Source organism: Balaenoptera ricei, chromosome 2, assembly GCF_028023285.1.
Source record: "Balaenoptera ricei isolate mBalRic1 chromosome 2, mBalRic1.hap2, whole genome shotgun sequence".
Taxonomy (NCBI): Eukaryota; Metazoa; Chordata; class Mammalia; order Artiodactyla; family Balaenopteridae; genus Balaenoptera; species Balaenoptera ricei.
The window spans coordinates 160581392-160602649 of record NC_082640.1 but is presented as its reverse complement, the minus strand read 5'-3'; the positions used below and the strand labels follow the sequence as shown (position 1 = coordinate 160602649).

The window sequence follows — 21258 nt, the reverse complement described above, 5'->3', positions numbered from 1 at the left end:
GTTGCTTCTGGAACTTCTGGGTCTCACTCATGCAATGAACACTGCACCTCTGGCACTTTGCTAGGCCCTGAGTTTAGAATACTGTGGTCCCAGCCCTTAAGGGGCGTACAGTCTATTTCCACTTGGTAAAAATGGGGCTAAATATACCTCCTTTGTAGGTTTACTAAAGAAATTAAAGCTTCTAGCTCCATGCCCCAAACCTGACCTAAAATTCTTCCTTTCACTGAACCCCCGTTTTTTCTACTAGCTCTAGTTCTACCCTCTAGGAGCCACTCTGTTCCCGTGACAGATCTTCACATAAAGATGGTATCACCGCAAGCAACATCAGCAGGCAGGGGCTGCGTGTGGAAAAGCCAGGCTGAGTTCAAGCCTGGACACCATCAAGCCCATCACACGTAGCGCAGATTAGCTCTCAACCCCATCCCCTCGCCCTCACAGACCACTTGCTCCTAGGAGGTGATCTACCCTCATTTGTTCAAATCAACCTTGAGCATCTGGCTACCCACGTGGCAATCAAGTGCAAAACGCGAAACCATGTTGCTCCACCACTCCATCCATCCCAGAAATAATGCAAGGCGCCTCCAAAATGTAAATGTCTGTTGGTGTTTGAAGGGGCTTCACGCAGGTGAGAACCAGTTTCTCTTCAACAGTGTGGCTTGCCAGGCTCACCAGGCTCGAGGAAGGAAGCCAGGGCACTTTTCTGGATGGCAGGGACGTCACGTGGCTTTCAGTGCTATGTTACAGTGCTGGAGACTTGTACAACCTCAGTAACCAAAAGAAGCACAGAAGCAGGAACTCTGTTTGCGAACATTTGCCCTTTAATTTGCAGTTAAAATCAGTTTCTTTAAATATTTTAGTTACAAGTTCTGAATAGTGAAGACGTAGGAGATGCTGCAGGCACTCAGTACTGGCTCCCACCCCCTCCCCCTCCCCCAACCCCCAGGCCTTGCTTCTTCGCTCAAAATACAAATGGGCACCCTGCACTAAATAAACAGCTCCCTGTGTCAAGTGTCAGCAGCCTCAGGCCTGGATGCAGTTGGATACGAAGCGTTGAAGCCCAGTAGCTTTCATGACAAGACGTGTGCATTTAACCATGCTCCGAAGAATTCCAATGATTGTGCCCAGACCCAAGGCAGTACCTCAAAGGTGACATCGGCCATTTCCCCACTGTGTACTAGCATCTTGGGCTGGTTTCCACCACAATCCGTCCTCTCCCAGACCTGTGTTCTGTGGAGGAAGAGCTAAGGCTCTCTGCTCCCTAAGGGCCATGATACAGGAAGGAACAGAACTGCCTCTTCAGCCCACAGGCTTAAACCAATGGAATTTAAAAGCTCAAGACAATGTGAGCCAGTCCACAGGATGCCTCCTTCACTCCAATCTCTACCAGGCGCCATCCAGCCCTTGGTTGTGACACGCTGTGTCTCACTGCCAAGATGTGCTAGAATCCGCTCTAGATGAGAATAATGTGGTAGAATGGTCCCAGTGGTTTGGAAAGGTCGGCACGACCACAGCTGGGAGTGCTTGTGCCAAAATGGGTCTTGCTGGTACAAAGCTATGATGGAGAGTGTGAGGGCAGGCCTGGGCTCTGCTCCAGTCTCATTTATAACCTCTGACCTCAGAATCTGTCCTCCCCCCTCAACACTGCCTACCCATCCCCTGCCCCTCCAGATCCCCCAGCCTGTGCTTCCTGGAAGAGGTAGAAGAGGCAGCTTGAAGTCAGTGACAGCTGAGAATGAAGATGCCATTTAAGAAGCAAAGCAGCTCCTCCTGGCCTGTGGTCAATACCTCCACACGGGTGGAACTGAGTACGGACGTGCACAGCCAGGACAGAGGCTGCTCCGAGCTTGGGAGGCACAGCACCCTCCTAGGCGTCTCTGGAGAACAGACTTTCAAGAGACAGAAACTTAATCACACGGTCCCCGGCAGTTTCCCTATGGTATACTGGATGGGGGAGAAGTAAAATCATCTCTGCGGGGGGCTAATGGAGAAATGCAGGAATATTAATGAGCATCCATTAAGGCTCTCTCTCCCTCAAGCCTAAGGAAATCAGATATTCGAGTGTAAGAGAACGGTGCAGAGAGGGAGAGAGCCTGGCAGGAACACCAAGAAGAGACCTGTGACTGCTGGTTACATAGTGCCCTGGTTTCCTTGCTTGAGAACAACAGCATATGCCTGTCTGTCACCAGGCTAAGCTGGGGCCCGTGAGGGGACAGGGAGAAGACTGGTTTTCAGTTCCTGCATGGTTGATGTGGAGGGCGCATGGCTTCCTCCTACAGGTCCAATAGGAGGACTCTGGGATCCTCTACCGCTGCCTTGATTTTGCGGAGGAAAGTCACGGCCTCTCTGCCATCGATCAGCCGGTGATCATACGTCAGGGCCACGTACATCATAGGCCGCACCTCCACCTACAAAGAGAGGTCGACAGGTTTGTCTGCAGCGGGGCAGAGACAGCCCAGATGAAAGGGGAGATGACAAAGCACAGCCCATAGTTAAGTTCCCAGTTGCAGAGCCTTTCCTACTTTGCTTTGTTGCTTCTGGATACTTACAGTATATTCAAAGACCAAGCCCTGCCCTGAGTGCAAAGCTCCCACACTCAAAAACAAAGCTTAACCCAAGAAAATAAGAGTCTCCTTACAACTGCCTTTAAAAAAACAAAACAAAACAAAACACCATGCTCTGCCCTCTCACTTGTCTGCTGTCTACAGGGAAGTTCCTCTTCAGTTCTGGCTGCCTGCAGTTTCTTCTTTGGGGTTATAATAACAAAAAAAATTTTTTTTTAACCTGGGGTCCACAAATTCTCTGAAACTCTATGCAAAGTTGGGTGTATGAGCATTTTCAGGGAAGATCTATGATTTTTAGATTGAAAAAGGAGTTAGTGACCCAAAAAGGTTCTAAACACAGGAGTCCCAGAAAACATTTTCCTACCAACATATCTTTCAGGGCCAGCTCAAGACCCTTTGCCCTCATTCCGTGAACTCCCAGAAAACCTCTAAGCCTCATCATTACAACTCGGCAGCTTGTAGATGGCTCTGCCCTGCTGTCCTCTGTTCCCCAGGAGCAAGGACCATGTCTTCAACTGTATCCCCACCACACTCTCTACAGCACCTAGAGAATGAAGCCTGTTGACTAGTCCCAGATGAAGGAGCAAGCTTTCTCAGCTCAAAGGTTCTCAAACTTTAACGTGCATCAGAATCATCTGTACTTTCTGCTTCACTAGGTCTTGGAAGGGGTCCAAGAATTTGCATTTCCAACAAGTTCCCAGGTGCTGCTACTCCACACACAATTTAAGAACCAGTGCCTCAGCTAGTAATTAGAAACTAGGAGATGCAACTTATGCCTGAAATTATAGCAAATCCTTTATAATGAGCATCTGGTTAGATAGACTTCCCTCTCCTTATCGCCTAGCTGCTAGGACATTAATGGTGATGGTTCCTACCTTGCCTCCCACGACCACTGGCCTATCAAAGATGGCATGCATGCCCAGGATGGCAGACTGAGGGGGGTTGATGATGGGCGTTCCAAGGAGCGAGCCAAAAACGCCTCCGTTGCTGATGGTGAAAGTACCACCATCCATATCTTCAATGGCAAGTTCATTCTTCCGGGCCTAAAAACAGATTTTATAATTGAAAAGTAAGGTCAACCCAGCTTTCTTCACCTAAAGGAAGTCCAGAAGGCCCATATCTGAGATCAACGATCCAAGGTCTAGCTTTAACACGAAAGCATTCAGCTGAGATGCCTATGACTAATGCTCCACCAGGGGAAAGGACTTCAGAATCTTTTCTTTTCCGAGCAGGTTTCATCTGATGAGCTCTTCAGTCATAAGAGCAGGATAAGCTCCACCAGGTAGCTGTACTTCAGCTCTCGCTTGTGACTGCCATTCGCAGGGGCCACGCACTCCTTTCAGAACAAAGTGAGGCTCCAGCTCCCTGAGCACCGCTCACTGGCCCAGCCTTCCCCAGGCTCTCTTCCCTGACCTGCCCAGCAGCTCACGCTATCCTTTCTATTTTACCTTCTCTCCCAGTTCACCGATGGTTCGCTCAATATCAGCATAATTCATAGTTTCCACATTCCTGATGACGGGAACCACCAGACCCTGATGAGAGTGAGAAGTTCTTTTCAGTTGCAAATTAATAGCACCCTTTATAGCTATAACTCTCTTGATTCAAGCCTATGGTCTCCCCTCCCGCAGAATATCTTAGTTACTCAACGTGATTAACAGAGTCTAAAATATTTAGGCTTGCCAGAGATAGAAGAACGTGGTATGGTCAAAAACAGGTTACTCTTCTAGTAACTCCCTTCTAAAAAGACAGAATTACAGGAAAGATCTCTCCCAGGGGTCTGCTTCTTCACACAGGTAAGGAGAGAGTCAAAGATCAGAGCTCCACTTCTTGCCCCAACATACCCGAGGCGTGGCCACTGCAACGCTGATGTCAATATAATCCCTATACACCACCTCTTTGGTTGTATCGTCAATCACTATGAGAGAGAAAACACACATTACATACAACTCCCCAGGCCTAGGCTAGTGAGGAAAAATTTGCATTAACAGAGGAAAAATCCACGGTGCTTGGTACAGTGTGGGCTGACCAACTAGCACAAAAACTACCGCATTACAAGTGGCAGCTGACACTCCTCTTACTCCCATGCCAGCCAACTGTAACTTCTCCCAAGTGCCCTAAGCATGAGCACAGGAGCATTCGTTTCCTTGGCAGCCCTCAGAGGGCTCAATACACAGGCTAACACAGGATAAGTATGTGCCAAAGTTCTTGTTAGCCAGCTCTACTCCAGCCCTCCCTTAGCTAACGGCAGGTTTAAAAAGTGCTCCCCAAAAGGGCAAATTAGTAAAGGAAGTGGAAGTGGGGGGATGGGGATGCTGCCCGTTCTGCTGCCCACTCTCAACAAGGAGGCAAGCCTCTTTCTAGAAGACTCGGTAGGAAGCAGGGTGGTCTGGCTTCAATATGCTAGCCTGAGAGAGCAAACCAGCAGCTAACAATTTAGGTCTGGTGCTCATGAGAAAATACAGGCTTGGGAATCTTTTCCATAGAAAGTCTGCATTGTATTACAGATAAGACACCCCGGAAAAGCATGTAAAGTGAGAAAGAGGTCAGGGGAACTCTGAGAAATGCCTACATGTATGTGTAGGCAGAAGAGATGGAGAGAGTCATCAGGAAGCATAAGAAGAATGGAAGAAATAAAGAGATACACATTGGGGTGAAACAAAGCCCTTCCACCTACCTTAGGGCACACCACTTGGCGGAAGGGACTAGGACTTCTATTTCTAGATCTTTAGGGACCTTGCACTGCTGAGGGTTGCAGAAGTGCCACTGTCCTCTCTAATCTTCCAGGGAACAGAGAATTGTCTCAATGAGAAAGAGAACTGCTTGTTAGGTCAACATTCCAATGACGTAGGTGAGCAAAAAGTAAGGAAAATGGGCACCAAGTCCAGGAAAGAGGGGCCAAGCCCAAGGCCTCCCAATGAGGTCCACTGACCAGAAATCAAAGGTCACCCTGGAGCTATGCCAGGTGTAAGAGTCAGGTCCCAAGATAACAGGGCTTGTGGGAGGGTGGGCATCAGCCAGAACACAAGTCTCCACACTGACATGCGAAGCCTGGATTGCTGGGCTGGCTCAGAACTGCCTGTTGCCACAGCAGCTGCCAAGCTATGCACTGTGAAGAGAACCTGTTCTGTCCAGTTAGTGCGGAGGAAGTAATCATGATGCCCATTTGGGAAGGTGAGTCAAGAAATCCCCAGGGAAGGTACTCAATTTTTCACACGTATGAAATAAGAAGCCTTAGTCTGTCGACCGCCGTCTTTGTGTCTGTGTGTGGGAGCAGGTCTGTGTTTACATGCACACCTCCCAGGACCTCTGTGATTCCAGCCACCACAAACTCACCTGCATTTACAACAGGCTGCTCCTGCAAGGCAAAGGCTGAGGCCTTCACGAATGCCGACATGAAGCCTAGTTTGAGGTTATGTTTCTTCAGAAAAGCATCTTTGTGCCGAGCCCTCATCTCCTGGATGTTACTGCAAAAACACATTACAAAACAAACTGACCACAAAAGAAGCCTCAATTCTGACGTTCATACTGGTTTCTAACTCCGTGTACACAGTTGGGTAAGCTTTTTTCCCTTACTGTGGACCATCTACCTAAGTTCAAGTTTTGAAATAGTCCACTAGAGGTCAACACAATAACTTTATTCCTTTACAAAACCTGGACCCAAAGGAATCGGATCCAATCTGTCTTTAAGGTAGATTGAGCCCTTTACAGGGCTCCTTCATGTTCCAGAAGTCAAAGATTTCAGTTACAGACAATATGAACGAGAGCTCGTACAGCACACCAACACCCTCACCCTGGACAAGAAAGTGACTTCCAGCTACACTAAAATCATGAGCCATCTACCCCGAAAAAAGTTTTTTTTTAAGCATAAACAAAGTCCGCAAAATAAGCACCATTCTTTTTATCTCTGTTTGATTTATTTTCAAAATACCACCAAACCTGATTATGACTTCCTTGTAACATTCCTCCTGTCTCCTAACTACTGAAGACAAAAAAAACCCCCAAAGCCCCACAGGTGCATGGGCTTCATGTGCGCAACAGCAGTCATGACTATCTGTGGACGGGTATAATCCAGTGTTGTTCTAGGCTCATGAGAAAGTCAGTAGATTCATTCACCTCCCCAGAGTTAGCAGTTCCATCCGCTTGTTCCTTCAAACAGGTACTAACACCCACCACACGTGGGGGTCAATGCAGGGCACCAAGATATAAAGATAATAAAGACACAATTCCTGCTCTTAAGATTAGTTTGATGGACGTGGTTTCCCCGGTATTTAGAAAAGTGACCATGTGCGGACCTAAGCTTTTTAAAGTACAAGCAGCAAGGCCCCTGAGAAGCCTTTGCAAGGTGACCAGTCTTTGTTCCTTCAGGGCTGGTTTTTCACATACATACAACACATGTGCAACAGAGTTAGTGGGAAATGGCTTTCCCATCATTTTGCTGCAGAAACCTCTGTATTTATGCGAATACAGTTCCGTGATGGAAATCGAATTTCTTAGGCCCAAATGCTCAGTTCTCCCTTTCTCTCTATAATGGCCTAATTTGACATTAGCACGAAAGATAAGATGATATAACTTTAACTCCCCCCTTTAGACCTTTTGTTTTTTAAAAGGGAAGTTTTCCTAGGGGGACTGATTGGTTTTAAAATGTTTGTTTTCCTGAGTCTAACCTCATTTAGTGCTAGGATTACCACCCTAAAGACATTACTGGTTCCCAAGACACAAGAGCTGCAGAAGACGGAAAGAGAAGTGATAAACATCTCTGCTCTCAAAACTGCCCAAATGCTATTGTCTGGTCATTAAGTAGTTTCTATTTCAGAGCTCTGCCCTTGTAGGCAGAGGCTGGGACAACAGGGGAGAGGAGAAGGTCTCAGAAAGGCCCCTTATGGGTTAGCTGATCAGCGCCAAGACCCAAAGGGCACTCAATCTAAACCAGATTACTGACTGCAGTAAGACCCCAGGCCATCATTAAGTGACACTTCGATTAGCTGCTGAAAGGAGATCCAGCTATTGTACTTACCTTCAATCAAAGCTGTTGGGTCAACTGCATCTTTCAAGGCCACAAATATTTACATGTTGTGTCTTAAGGAATTGGGTAGAATTTCAAAGCCCAATTCGATTTGTGTACAATTTGGCCCTAATGCACTGAAACATAAGCTGCAGCCCTTGTGATTCATTAGTCAAGGTCCTTCCCTACATCCTATGGAGAGGAGAGAAATCTTTGGCTTGAATGACATCCAGTCTTTTGGGAAGCTTCATAATAGAATGTATGACGTCTAGTGAAATGGGCCACAGGGCCCTACTCTGTGAGTGCCACAGCACACTCCCCTCTCTACACTTCTCAGACCCCTTCCAAAGGAGACCAATTTCCTTAACGAAACGTAGATTCACAGACTAAACACTTCGGACAACAATAAAAAACAAAGAGATGACCTGAAGACTTGATGATTTTACCTCCTGTATTAACTATGAACTCTTACCCTGGCACTTAAAACAATCTGAAGTATGGATCCAACTTTCTTTACCATTCTTTCCTACACATATTTCTCACAGCGATTGTTTCTCAAATGTGCCATGTACTTTCCTGTCTGTGCCAGGTCCATATTGTTAACATCTTCTGGAATGACCTTCCTCCACTATGTCAAAATGCTAGTCGTTCTTTAAGGTCTATTAAAAATCTCTTTCCTCCAGGAAGCCTTTCCTGATCCCTACCTCCACCCTGCCACCTCAAAAACAAATGATCTCATCCTCTTCTCCACTTCATACGTTTTGTATCCTCCTGATACTGATACTAGAGATTTTACTTCCTATTTATCCAAGCAAGATGGTAGATCTATGAGGGTAAGGGCTCTTTTTCACTCATCTTTGCATCCCCCTCAAACATAGTGCAATATCCTGTGCACAGTAAGCACTCAAAAACTGTTTGTTGACTGTAACTACATTCTCTTCCCTACAGTCCTGACACCTATAAACATCAAAGTCTTGAAGAAGATAAGTGAGTCAACGATTAGCTCACTACCGAAATGGGTATACTGAATTAGCCCCTTTGGTTAATTCTGAGGTATTTCTTTAAAAGCACAACTTGCTTCCCATTTCATTATCAAAGCTGGGAAAGGTGAAAGATACGAAAAGCCCATGCCTTTCCACCCACTCAATTCTGAGTCGCTTAGGAACATACATAAGGAGCAGTCACAGTGAGAAGGAAGCAGGGCATGGTGCCTGACTCTGGGCATGCTGTCAAGTGATTCTGTATCCCTAGGGGAGCCTTGTCAGCCTGGATGCCCCATCTCTACTTGTCAGCTCGACAGTAGTCATTAGAGTTTAAGACTATTACCAGCCTCGTTTATCAGAAATCACAAGATTCAGGTATAAAAGTAAAAGGCTAAGTTTTTTAGGTCACAGAGGAGGCAGGCACAGTATTAGGAAAGTCGATTAGAGAGTGAAACCAGTGGGTCACGATGTATAAGTCAACAAGCACTGCAAAGAAGTACTTCTTTCCTGTTAAGTTAGTTTTGGAATCAGCACTAGGTTGGGACTTGGGCAAGTTCAAGTGTTCTCCAAGAAAATGGGCACAGGGAGGAAGAGGACTAGAGCGCTCACCTCATGTCAATCTCATTGAAAGTGGTAAGCATTGCGCAGGTATTCTGAGCCTCCTTCAGACGCTGGGCGATGCGCTGCCGCATCCTATTCATTTTCTCCTGAAAGGGAAAGTGGGACAAGCATTGACCACCTGGTCTCTCTGGACCTAACCCTTCGCACTTAGTCTGAGGGAGCACTGGGCTTGCTAGGAGTGGATAAAGACACACTGTAGTATCTAAATACAGGGAGAGATCCAGGCTTCCTCTTTCCTGTGGTGGCCTTGCTCCTCTGAGCAAGAATAAGGAAACACAGACACAAACTACCCACTCAGATGTGCCTGAAGTTTGACCAAGAATAGAGGCCTACAACAAACACATGAAAAGATGCTCAACATCACTAATCATTAGAGAAATGCAAATCAAAACTACAATGAGGTATCACCTCACACTAGTCAGAATGGCCATCATCAAAAAATCTACAAACAATAAATGCTGGAGAGGGTGTGGAGAAAAGGGAACCCTCTTGCACTGTTGGTGGGAATGTAAATTGATACAACCACTATGGAGAACAGTATGGAAGTTCCTTAAAAAACTAACAATAGAACTACGATATGACCCAGCAATCTCACTACTGGGCATATACCCTGAGAAAACCATAATTCAAAAAGAGTCATGTACCACATGTTCACTGCAGCACTATTTACAATAGCCAGGACACGGAAGCAACCTGAGTGTCCACCGACAGATGAATGGATAAAGAAGATGTGGCACGTATATACAATGGAATATTACTCAGCCATAAAAAGAAATGAAATTGAGTTATTTGTAGTGAGGTGGATGGACCTAGAGTCTGTCGTACAGAGTGAAGTCAGAAAGAGAAAAATAAATACCGTATGCTAACACATATATATGGAATCTAAAAATAAATGGTTCTGATGACCCTAGGGGCAGGACAGGAGTAAAGACGCAGATGTAGAGAATGGACTTGAGGACACGAGGAGGGGGAAGGGTAAGCTGAGAAGAAGTGAGAGAGTGGCATGGACATATATACACTACCAAATGTAAAACAGATAGCTAGTGGGAAGCAGCCGCATAGCACAGGGAGATCAGCTCGGTGCTTTGTGACCACCTAGAGGGGTGGGATGAGGGTGGGAGGGAGACCCAAGAGGGAGGGGATATGGGGATATACGTATATGTATAGCTGATTCACTTTGTTATACAGCAGAAACTAACACAACATTGTAAAGCAGTTATACTCCAATAAAGATGTTTAAAAAAAAAAAAAAGAATAGAGGCCTAGGATATGGTTTGATTTAAAAATCAAAACCAATTTATGGAAGAGTGTGGGGTAGGGCTAGCCAGCCCAAGAGTCACTGCAGAAAGGGAAATTTCTGGTAATAAAGACTTGCATGAGAATAGCTACTTGTGGAATGGCAACTCAGAAGCAACAAACTTCTGAGGCTGTAGTATTTTTAGGAGGTATTCTCAGGCAGAGGAACCCACTCTCTTGACCATACTTCCTTGAGGTTTTATGTCTGCTCCTGCCTGCCACTGGGTAGCCCTCAGCTAAGTATCCCGAAGTATAGGAATAGAGCTCACTAAACCACCTCTCTGAAGTAGGTGTTATCGTGGGAGGGAGGGGATGCGTCACTAGGCTACCACCCCCTGCGTATATCTTACTCACCCACAGCATTTCGCTGGTAGCATAACACAGTGGGAAAAACCAATGGACAAGTGTTCAGAAGACCTCTGGTTCTAGTCCTGTCATTTGACAGTCATGTCACTGAACAAGTCGCGCCCTAAACTCAATTTCCTTGTCAAGGCCAAGGGAATCAGCTGCCAGCCATTCAAAGGTAGGCAGAGCATACCCACTCCATTAATCTCAGCACTGCCCCTCGGCTTCTTTCTTGGAAGTGGTCCTCAGAGACTTACCCGATGTTCTGAACGCAGACCTGTGCCAGCTCCTGGCTCAGCTACTGGCGGGGCAGCAGTGGGTTTTACAGCAGACACTGAAAATGAAGAAAGGGTACACTGCATCAGAAAATGAGAAACATTTACTCGAGTACATGCCAGTGTTTTCATACTGTACTGTCACTTAACCTTCAAGATATGCTGAGGTGTATTAGTATCATTCCTACTTCACGAACAAACAATCTGCTCAGAGAAGTTAAATAACTAGCCTAAAGTCACAGAGCTATACACTCAGCTATAAAGCTGAGATGCAAACCCTTTGTATCAGGTCTTCTGATACAAAGTCTAGAATTCTTTCTACAAAGCAGCCAATGGAGCCTGTTCAGAGCCATAATTAGTCTTAGACTGTGAGGGAACATGACATAAGATGAGATGTTGTTCTCCCACATAAACACACATGGGAGCCAGAGGCTTACCTGGTTTGCTAGTGAGAGGTTGTGAGGGCGAGGGCACTGGTGGCATCTGAGTGGGTACAGATGCTGCAGGGGGAGGAGGAACTGCCGATGCTGCAGGTTCTGCTTTTGGGGCTGCGGCAGCAGGAGCTTCGGCTGGCTTGGCCTTAGCAGGAGCAGCTGGAAAACAAGAAAAATAGATGCCATTGGCACTATCTGGAATGGAAAGCAACCAAATTGCAGATACTAAGTAGAATTTAGCAGCAAAAGCTCTATCTCCAATCAATTAACAAATGCTTCCTGAGTATGTGCTATACATGTAAGGCTTTGAGATACACAGAATGATTTAAGGCACTATGCTTCTATTCTCCAGGGCTCCTAGATGTCCTACATTAGATAACTGACTTAATTCAGCTGCCTTCCTGATTTCACAAATATCTACTGATCATCAAATTCAGCCAGTACTTTCAAAGCACCTACTAAAGTCCATGGTAATGTAAACTTCAAAGCAAAAGAAACCCAGGTAATTAAAGATGTTAAAATACACACATAAGAGCAACACCTTTCTAGTTATGGTAATACTGATCGTCTCCTCTTCTATTTTAACATCACATGTGGGAGAATACTCTTAACTATTAAAAGTTAAAAGTTTAAATAATCAAGGGCACATTTAGACTTAAGACTTCAAAGCATTTTATCTAGGATAACTCTTATAAACTAATGAGGTGGTCAAGCAATATAAATTCACTTTAAATATTTTTGATTTTACCAATTTGGACATCACATCTGGGTTTATATTTAAATTAGAAGAACATTCTCTTAAGGAATGATCAGAAGATGAAATTCTCCAACTAGAAGAATCAATCTTATCCCCTAGCCTTCTACTGTATGTTCTTTCCATTCTGGGCTTCTGGTCTTGCCCTGATCAATCATAACGATGCAATCTACCATCTTTCTGCTTAACTATCTTAACAATGAAAAAAATACTTTAGTAGTTACAGCATTTAATTTAAGAATCAGAAAGTTCTTTTCTAATCTCTAATACTGACTGTAAGATCAGGTATGAATTCATTTCCTTATTTCTCATTTCTTCCCAAGAGAAATCTAACCCTCCCTAAAAAATGTTATGAGAGAATAGATGTGAAAAAACTACACCAAATTCTCTATAATAGACAGGATGAAATACTACTTCTCATTTTAGAAGAGTGGCTCCCAGCCCTGGCTGTGTATCAGAATCACTTGGAGAGCGTTAAAAACAACAACAACAATGAAAACTATGATAAGATAACCAGGATCTGAAAACCCCAGATTTAATATATCAGAATCCCTGGGACTCAGAATCTAGGCATTTGTATTATTTTTAAAGCCCCCATGTGACTCTGACGCCAGGGCTGGGGTGGGGGGAAATCACTGTCTTTAGAATCTTCTTCATTCCTATTTAAGAAAAAGGTCCAGCACAATAAAGAACAGAGTATTATGAGCTTTATTTTTTTAATACCCTTTTCTTCTAAAACTTGACATTTAAAGTTCACAATGTAAATAGCTCCCCTCTTACTGCCTCATAAAGGGCAGAGGGAATGCCGAATGGTCTTTGAGGTATCAAGGAATTAGTATATTATGCTCAGCCCCAGTTCCAAGGGGGAACACTGGAGACCTTGACAACCAGGAGAACTTCTTTACCGCCAGTTTTCCTGAGTGTGAAAAGAGGAGTGCCTCCTTCTACTTTTCCCCCATCAGGTACCAAAAGAGCTTCAATCATGCCATTTGCTGGTGATGGAACCTGCACAGACGTCTTGAAAAGAAGACAGATGGAGAAAGAGTCCAAATTTTTACTCAGCATTAGAAAATTAATTGTATAGAATCTCAAATGAGTCACAAGAGTTGCAACACAGATACACAAGACCCTGTATATAGAAACACCAAGGCCACACTTTCAGAGTAAGAGTAATCAATGTTACTGTGAAGATTCACCCTTTCTGTCCTTTCTCAGAACACTAAAGCAAGATTCAGTTAATGTGTTTCCAAGTGATACATAAAAACAACTGGAAACAGCTCACGCACACACACACACAAGCTATAAAACTAAAGCTATTAAAGTACATAGTGCATACACCTAGAACAATCTAAAATTAAACTTGTAATGTTTTCTTTTTAAATGAGCTATTCCAACAATTTTACAACTGAGGCAGTTAAAAATTATCTGTAACCAACAGTTAAGTCCCTGTTCCTTTCATTAGGTTAAGAAACCAAGGGGAGACCATGAAAAGTTGGCACTAATAGGACAAGCCTACCTTGTCAGTTTCAATCTCACAAACCACTTCATCTTCTGCAACTGTGTCTCCAACAGCTGAAAAGATAGTCAAAGGCTACCTCTTAGGGTGTGGGGGTGGGGAACCCTCCAGTAGCCACAAAATCCCCATTGGCAGGTGTGTTACAAGACCCCTTTCCTAAAGCCAGGGGAAAGTACACTGCATGTAAAGAAAAGGGTGGAGCCATAGGTTCCACTGATTATCGCGGGGATAAAGGGGACTTTTCAAAAGTATTTAAACTTAAGAAGTGAGAAGGCACTAAATCTTACCTTTCTCCCACCTGACATCCCCTTCTGTGACAGATTCTGCAAATGCTGGGGTTTTGACTGTAATCACATCATCCTCTAGGAAAAGAGTGGGGAAAAAAAATCACGTAGTCCACATGTCTCCTTTTTAATTTTTTTATTTAATTAAATTCAGTCAATTGTTGTTCTTCCCATTAAAACTCTATTCCCAATAAGGTAGGGAGCTGAAGGTACTTACTGCACACAGCTGTAGTTCTGAAAAAGCGAACACTGAAGTCACTATTGCTGTTAATGCTACAAAACAAACATAAAAGTAAACTCCTTTAACAGGTGATTCACTCACATTTTAGTCTAGATAAGGCACCACGGATCACCTTCCCTTTTTTATTTTCATTTTTTAAATTTTTATTGGAGTACAGTTGATTTACAATGTTGTGTTAAGTTTCTGCTGTCAGCAAAGTGAATCAGTTTCACATATACATATATCCACTTTTTTTAGATTCTTTCACCTTCCCTTTAAATCAGTGATTCTTGACTAGGAGTGCCCATCAGTGTTACCTGGGGAAACTTTTTCAAAGCATACATGTCTAGGCCCCATTCCCAGAGATTCTGACTCAGCAGGTCTAGAGCAAAGCCTGGATGACTTGGGTGCCTTAAACAGCGAGTCCCTTGGGTGAGTGAAATGTGCTGCAGTGAAATGCCAGCTCTCCCAGAACAGACCTATGTTTGGGTCTTTGAAGAAAAAGATAGCATCCTGGCCCTTTGCATACCCACCAAAAGGACTCAGCTTCCTGATGACATTTTTTCTTAACTAAATGCAAGTAAGATAAATTGTGTGCCCTCAGGGTACATGCCACTGTGCCACATACAACAGAATTTCTGTCCACATGATTATAGATTTATATAGGACAGCAAGATGAGACAGTTAACAAGTAAAACAAGGTGTTATATGCAAAACAAACAAACAAAACATCAAAAAACTCATATAGTATCTCCTAATCTGTTCTCTTGCCAGGAGGCAGCACATCAGTCCATTCTGGACTCATTCAAGAGGAACTTCAAAAGAGCAAGGTATTCTTTGATATGACACTGACTTTAAATAATGTAAACTGGAGAATGATATTACCTTGTATGCACAAAACCATTAATAGTGGTTATCACTGGAGAGTGGGAAACGTAGATATATATGGTATCTATGGTTATCTGTTACATACACACACATTTTGGAAGAGTGATTTGGACTGATGGGGACTTTCACTTTCTACACTTCAGGACTGTTTGAATATTCTACCATAAGCATCTTTATAATAGAAAAGATTTAAGTTGCCTTTTGATATTTTTATTTTTATAATTTCAAAATAACTATAAGGTCTATGTAAAATCAAGGGGAAAATTTATGTTATTAAAAAAATACAGAACACAAAGTGTTCTGCACCAAGTTTACAACCACGTATAGGTACATGTTTGTAGGCAAGAACTAACAGGTAATGTACAAATGCAGAGACTGCTCTTTGAGGACACCCGAGAACCTGGAGCACTGGCTGTCTCTGGGAAGAGAAACTTGGTGGCACCAGAGAACAGGAACAAATCTTCTCATGGACACTCTTTTTACTTCTGAACCATGTAAATGTATAAGCTATTAAATAAAAACATAAAGCTAGGGCTTCCCTGGTGGCACAGTGGTTGGGAATCTGCCTGCCAATGCAGGGGACACGGGTTCGAGCCCTGGTCTGGGAGGATCCCACATGCCGCGGAGCAACTGGGCCCATGAGCCACAACTGCTGAGCCTGAGCATCTGGAGCCTCTGCTCCGCAACAAGAGAGGCCGCGATAGTGAGAGGCCCGCGCACCGCGATGAAGAGTGGCCCCCACTCGCCGCAACTGGAGAAAGCCCTCGCACAGAAACGAAGACCCAACACAGCCAAAAATAAAAATAATAAATAAATAATAAATAAAAAATTAAAAAAACAAAAAACAAAAACATAAAGCCAAAAATAGTTTTTCAATAAAAGATTTTTAAGTAAAATGGGTACCTTATTCATGAAAAAAGACAATATACAACACAAAAACAGTTATTAGATTAATACCCTAATGTGTGATCCTTATCCCTCAAAGTTTAGGGTATTTTAAAATAATTTACTTTTGAATAGTTATTTATTGTATTTATTGCATAGGATTTGTGGCTGCTCCACTTTTCATTTAAACTGCAGATGAGTAACACATTTTGAATCTCCCTAAATAACTTTTAAACTACAAACGTATTAGATGTTAACAGTAGAATACTTAGAAACAGCAAAAAGAACATTTACAATGGGATTATGCTTGTAATGCACAGTGAAGAAGGAGCCAATCTGCTCACCCTTCATTTTGAAGATCCTACCTGTAGAGAAAATAGCTTGACAGCTGCTCAACAAGTAACTAAAGAGCATCCTCTTACCACCACCCTGAAAATACTTGGAATGCAAAGTAGCATTAAGCAACATTCATAAGCAGAAGTTAATCTGAAACACACATGGGTGGCCTTTCTCCAAACTTTGCATTATGCAATAATAGCATTCCCTCTGAACTAGTCAAAGTCCCATGACTCAACTGACTAGTCTTTTGCTTTTACTGTTTCTAAAATGAGTAACTATGCAACCAAAAGGATGCTCTTAATCTCCACAATAAATGTAGCCTCCAGTCCTTCAGCTTCACTTGTATCCAACCAGAATATTTAGGAGCACCTTTCTATATCTATTCCCATAAAAAGAGGATTCCAGCTTCACTTTCATTATAATCTAAACACCTCAGGACAGACACACTCCTGGTCCAGCACTTAACATGGGGCTGAAGCTCAAGCACATGTCATAAATTAACATCAAGGTTAGGTAGAGGGACTCAACGTAACCAGCTTGATTACTAGGCTTGAAAGACAGTGAAGAAAGCAGATGGTTCAGCTGGTGTATTAAATACCCCATGTCCACATATCTGTGCTCCCCAGTGATACTTACACAATCTTCCTGCTGTCAGGGTAACCTGGTCCCTGACATAAGGAGATCCCTGCAAGAAACAAAACAACTCTTAACCAACAACTCTTCATCTTATACAGGATACCTGCTGGGAATGGAAAAGAAGTCTGTTCACCCCCTAACTCTGAGCTAGAACAGGATCAACAGCAGGCAACAACATAATCTTTATCACACAGAGTCCTGCTTCTTAAACTTTTCCACCATAGCAATAGTAATGGCAGGGATCAACAGGTATGTGGGACTTCGGGTGGGAATGGCTTTGAGGAAGAAAGGGGAGAATTCTATAATCGTATTTATCTTAAAACTCATAAACTTTCATTATCCCTTTATGTTTTCATAATAAAACGCTCTACTCCCCAAGACTTCAAATACAACTGAAGCTTGAAAAAGACACATGATGGCTTATCCTGTGACTACATATAGCCTAATCAGAGAAGCAGTGGGACTGTGTGATCTGAGTTTGTTTCCCTGGTTACTTAAAATGCACTGAGCTGGAAGTCTTGTTGCTTGAACCCCAGTAGCAAAGACTAGGCTACTTCAGGCCTAAGGTCTCCAGCTTGCTCTAGGACCGAGCAAATCATTGTCCCTCCTTTCAGTTTACTGTCTTCCTACACTCTTCCTGAGATCTTCCACTCTGGTCATACTCAACAAGGTGGGAGCTCCTTTCTGCCCCACCAATTGTCCTTATCACAGATAACTGCACTTCCTCAACTGACAACTAATGACTATATCTGCTTCGCCTGATTATATTCTTTCATGTGTCTTATTTTTTCAGATCTATTAACAACTCTTTCTGAACCACGGGCACGGTAAACACCAAATGGGAGACAATTCTCTCTTGTGCCCACCTCCTTACAAACACCCCCAGGGTTTCAGAGGCAAGTTAAGTCACCTCTATATCCAGTAACCAGTGACGCTGCAGTACAAATCCCAAACACAGCATGTATTTGAGCTAGAACGGTCAGCAGCCCTTACTGATTTTTGGAACCCTAACTCCAATTTAGAGTTCATCCTATAGCAAGTTTCATTTGTACAGCGTTTAAGAGTTTATAAAAAGCTTTCACATAATGACCTCATTTTGATTTTTGTGTCTCACAACTCCCTGAAGTGGAACGACCATCTGCCATTCCTCCCGTTTCATATATAAGCAGGGCTTCTGGAGGTTAAGTGACTAGCCCAAGGAGAAGCCCTGAACCACAACGCAAACCCCAAGTACAAGGCTCTTGCCAGTGTCCTGCCAATCTATAAAATGGAGAAAATGTTTACTGACATTTTCAAAATTCCAAGTTAAAAAGTTTATTACTGGGCTTCCCTGGTGGCGCAGTGGTTGAGAATCTGCCTGCCATTGCAGGGGACACGGGTTCGAGCCCTGGTCTGGGAAGATCCCACATGCCACGGAGCAGCTGGGCCCGTGAGCCACAACTACTGAGCCTGTGTGTCTGGAGCCTGTGCCCCGCAACGGGAGGGGCCGCGATAGTGAAAGGCCCGCGCACCGCAATGAAGAGTGGCCCCCGCTTGCCGCAACTAGAGAAAGCCCTCGCACAGAAACGAAGACCCAACACAGCCAAAAATAAATAAATAAAGTAGCTATTTAAAAAAAAAAAAAGTTTATTACTGAGAGTCCACTATGAGCGAACACTGTGCTAGGTGCCTATGATCTCATGACTCTTAGGATAAAGTCCAAAAACTTTCCATATTCCTGTCCAGCCCTCCCAGACAGGCTTCCTTTCCATTTCTATGACCGGTCAAATCTCTTCCTGCCTGAAAACCTTTGCACAAGCAATCCCCTTTGTTTAGAATATCGTTCTCCTGGCCAACTCCTGTGTATTCTTCAAGACTTGGCTTAAATGTCACTTCTTTGGGGAAGCCTTTACTGACGTTGCCACCACACTCTCCACCCTCCCAAGCCTGGCTACATCATCCCGTCCTCTCATTACACTCCACTTCTCCTTTATAGTAATCACAATATAATTATGTCCTTAGGTATGCATAAATATATATTTGTTTTCTCTCCAGGTAGCCCCTAAGAAACTGGAGGGTAGAGACCACCTCTATCCCTGTCACGTAGCACACTGCCTGGCATGTAGTAAGAATTCAATAATCTGTTGATTATATGAGTAAATGATAACATGGTGGGTTAGGAGTTCGGGCTGAGGAGTAGGCAGACATGGCTTGACCAATAGTTGGCTGAGTGACCTTGGTCAAGGCACTTAACCTCTCATAGTCTTGAGTTACACATTTGTAAAATAGAGAAAACACCTCTTTTACTGTTTCTTGATGATTAACTGAAAAAATGCACAGAAAGCACTCAGAACAATGCCTGGCACACAGAATGCCCACAATAAGATCAACTCATTCAACAAATACTTATGCCACGCATATAAAAAATTGAGATAAAACCTAAATTCTCGCTAGTCTCTATGCCATCTTCTATCTCATGCCACTCTCTCCCTCAACTAAAATGCTCTGGGCAAATCACCCTTTTTCCAGTTCCAAAATACTGCCAAGCTCTTCCTTCCTCAGAGACTTTATACATGCTATTCCCTTTCTTTCTCCTGCTCTTCATCCGGCTGGCCTGTCACATCCTCTGGGTCACAGCTTTACTGTCCAGCTTCGTATGTTTCCTTCTCAGCATTTAACCAAGATTCATGATAGTTCACTTGTTTAGCAATTCACATTTTGTCTTTCCCACCATACTGTAAGCTCCAGGAGGGCGAGAACCCGTCACTGCTGTATCCCTTGTGAGGGCCCAGCATGGTGCCTGACACTCAGCGGATACTGTGTAGCTATGTGCCAAATGAATAAGTGATAGCTGTTATTAAACAGCACCTGTTTCACTCCTATCTATCTGAACACGATGTGGAGAAACACAGACACCCCGATTTCCTCGCATACTGCTCTGCCCAGGAGGAGAGCATTTTAGGTGACGGCAAGGGCAGAACTTACCAGGCAGGGAACGTCTCCCTAGAGGGCAGTTCCCCTGTTGAGAAAAAAGACATTATCGACGTCACCCAAAACGAAAGGAGAGAAGAAACAGCTTTCTCTTTCAAGCACAGACTCAAAGCTGCCCAGGTGCCGGTGACAGGCGACTCTCATGACTCCAAAAGGTAAAGGCAACAACCTGGGCAGGCTCTCAGTCCGTCAGCACACGGGGCCTGCCAAACTATCTCAACTTCCCAACCGGATTGATATCTACAGACTTTAACAGAGAGGAAACGGGCCCCCGGATCCCGTCGGGGCTTCCGCGGCGCCTCCTCCCGAACTCTGAGTCTCATGCGGGGGCGGGCGCGGCTCTAAGGCGGCTCCTCCGCCGGCGCGGAGGGTGGGGTCCAGCAGGGGACCGGGCGCCGGCTGTCTCGGGAAGGCGATGGGCCGCTGGGCTCCGCAAGACGGCCCCGAGGGCGACAGCGGCTCTGGGCCGCCCAGACCGCGGCCTCCGAGTCCCGGTGCCCTTGATCCCCGGCCTGGCCGGGGCACCACGCCCCTGTCCCCAAGCCGCCCGTCCGCCTGCCGGCGAGTTTCTCACCCGCCGGGGCCCCGGCCCGGCCGTACCATACCTTCTGGAAGGCGGAGAGCGAGCGGCTGAACGCCCGGGACACGAAGCGGGACCGGGACAGCATCGCGGCCGCAGCGGCTTCGGCGGTGGCGGAGGCGGCGGAGCGGAGGGCAGGCGGACACCGGAAATAGGGCCCGGCAACAACCGGAAGCGGGGCAGGCCGCAGCACCCGCCGCACGGGGAGGGGTGTTCGGAGCGAACCACTGGCTGGCGGGGGGAACCGACGGGCAGCGAGGAGCTGCCACCGCCTCAAGCCAGCTGTCCGCGCTGGTGAGGCTGCCGTGCTGCCAGCCGGCCGGGGCCGGTCCTCCCGAAGGTGCCCATCTGTCCTGGCACCCAGGGACACCGCGCCGTTCCTCCTCTGCACTACAGGAAAAGAGCCGAAGGCGGCATGGGCTTCGGACTCGGACCTTGGCAGACATGCCTGCCTGATCTTGCACTTGTGTGGCCTTGGGCAGGTGACATTGTCTTCCTAAGCCTCAGGTTCCTCAAATATTGAAAAAAGCAATAATCACTTTCCTCGCTCCCTAACCCCGGAACAAAGAAACGGAACCTCTAAGGGGCTCCCATTGCCCTTTAACCGAGCTGAAGATCTTCACCAAGTAGCCTTACTTCTGCATCCACATCTCCTGATCTTCCACAGTG

At 45.0% G+C, this 21258-nt stretch overlaps 1 protein-coding gene across 1 annotated transcript; it reads right to left on the bottom strand.

Annotated features, from left to right (window-relative positions):
* Window positions 1–796: 796 nt before the first annotated feature.
* Window positions 797–20745, bottom strand: DLST (dihydrolipoamide S-succinyltransferase). Its single transcript, XM_059914675.1, has 15 exons — window positions 20615–20745; window positions 20004–20037; window positions 17040–17088; window positions 14289–14344; window positions 14075–14149; window positions 13788–13843; window positions 13177–13288; window positions 11521–11676; window positions 11066–11142; window positions 9156–9253; window positions 5895–6025; window positions 4403–4476; window positions 4010–4093; window positions 3437–3604; window positions 797–2405 (listed from the first exon to the last, which is right to left on the bottom strand). The coding sequence occupies exons 1-15, from the start codon at window positions 20675–20677 to the stop codon at window positions 2271–2273; spliced, it is 1368 nt and encodes a 455-aa protein (XP_059770658.1). The 5' UTR covers window positions 20678–20745; the 3' UTR covers window positions 797–2270.
* Between the last annotated feature and the right edge of the window lie 513 nt (window positions 20746–21258).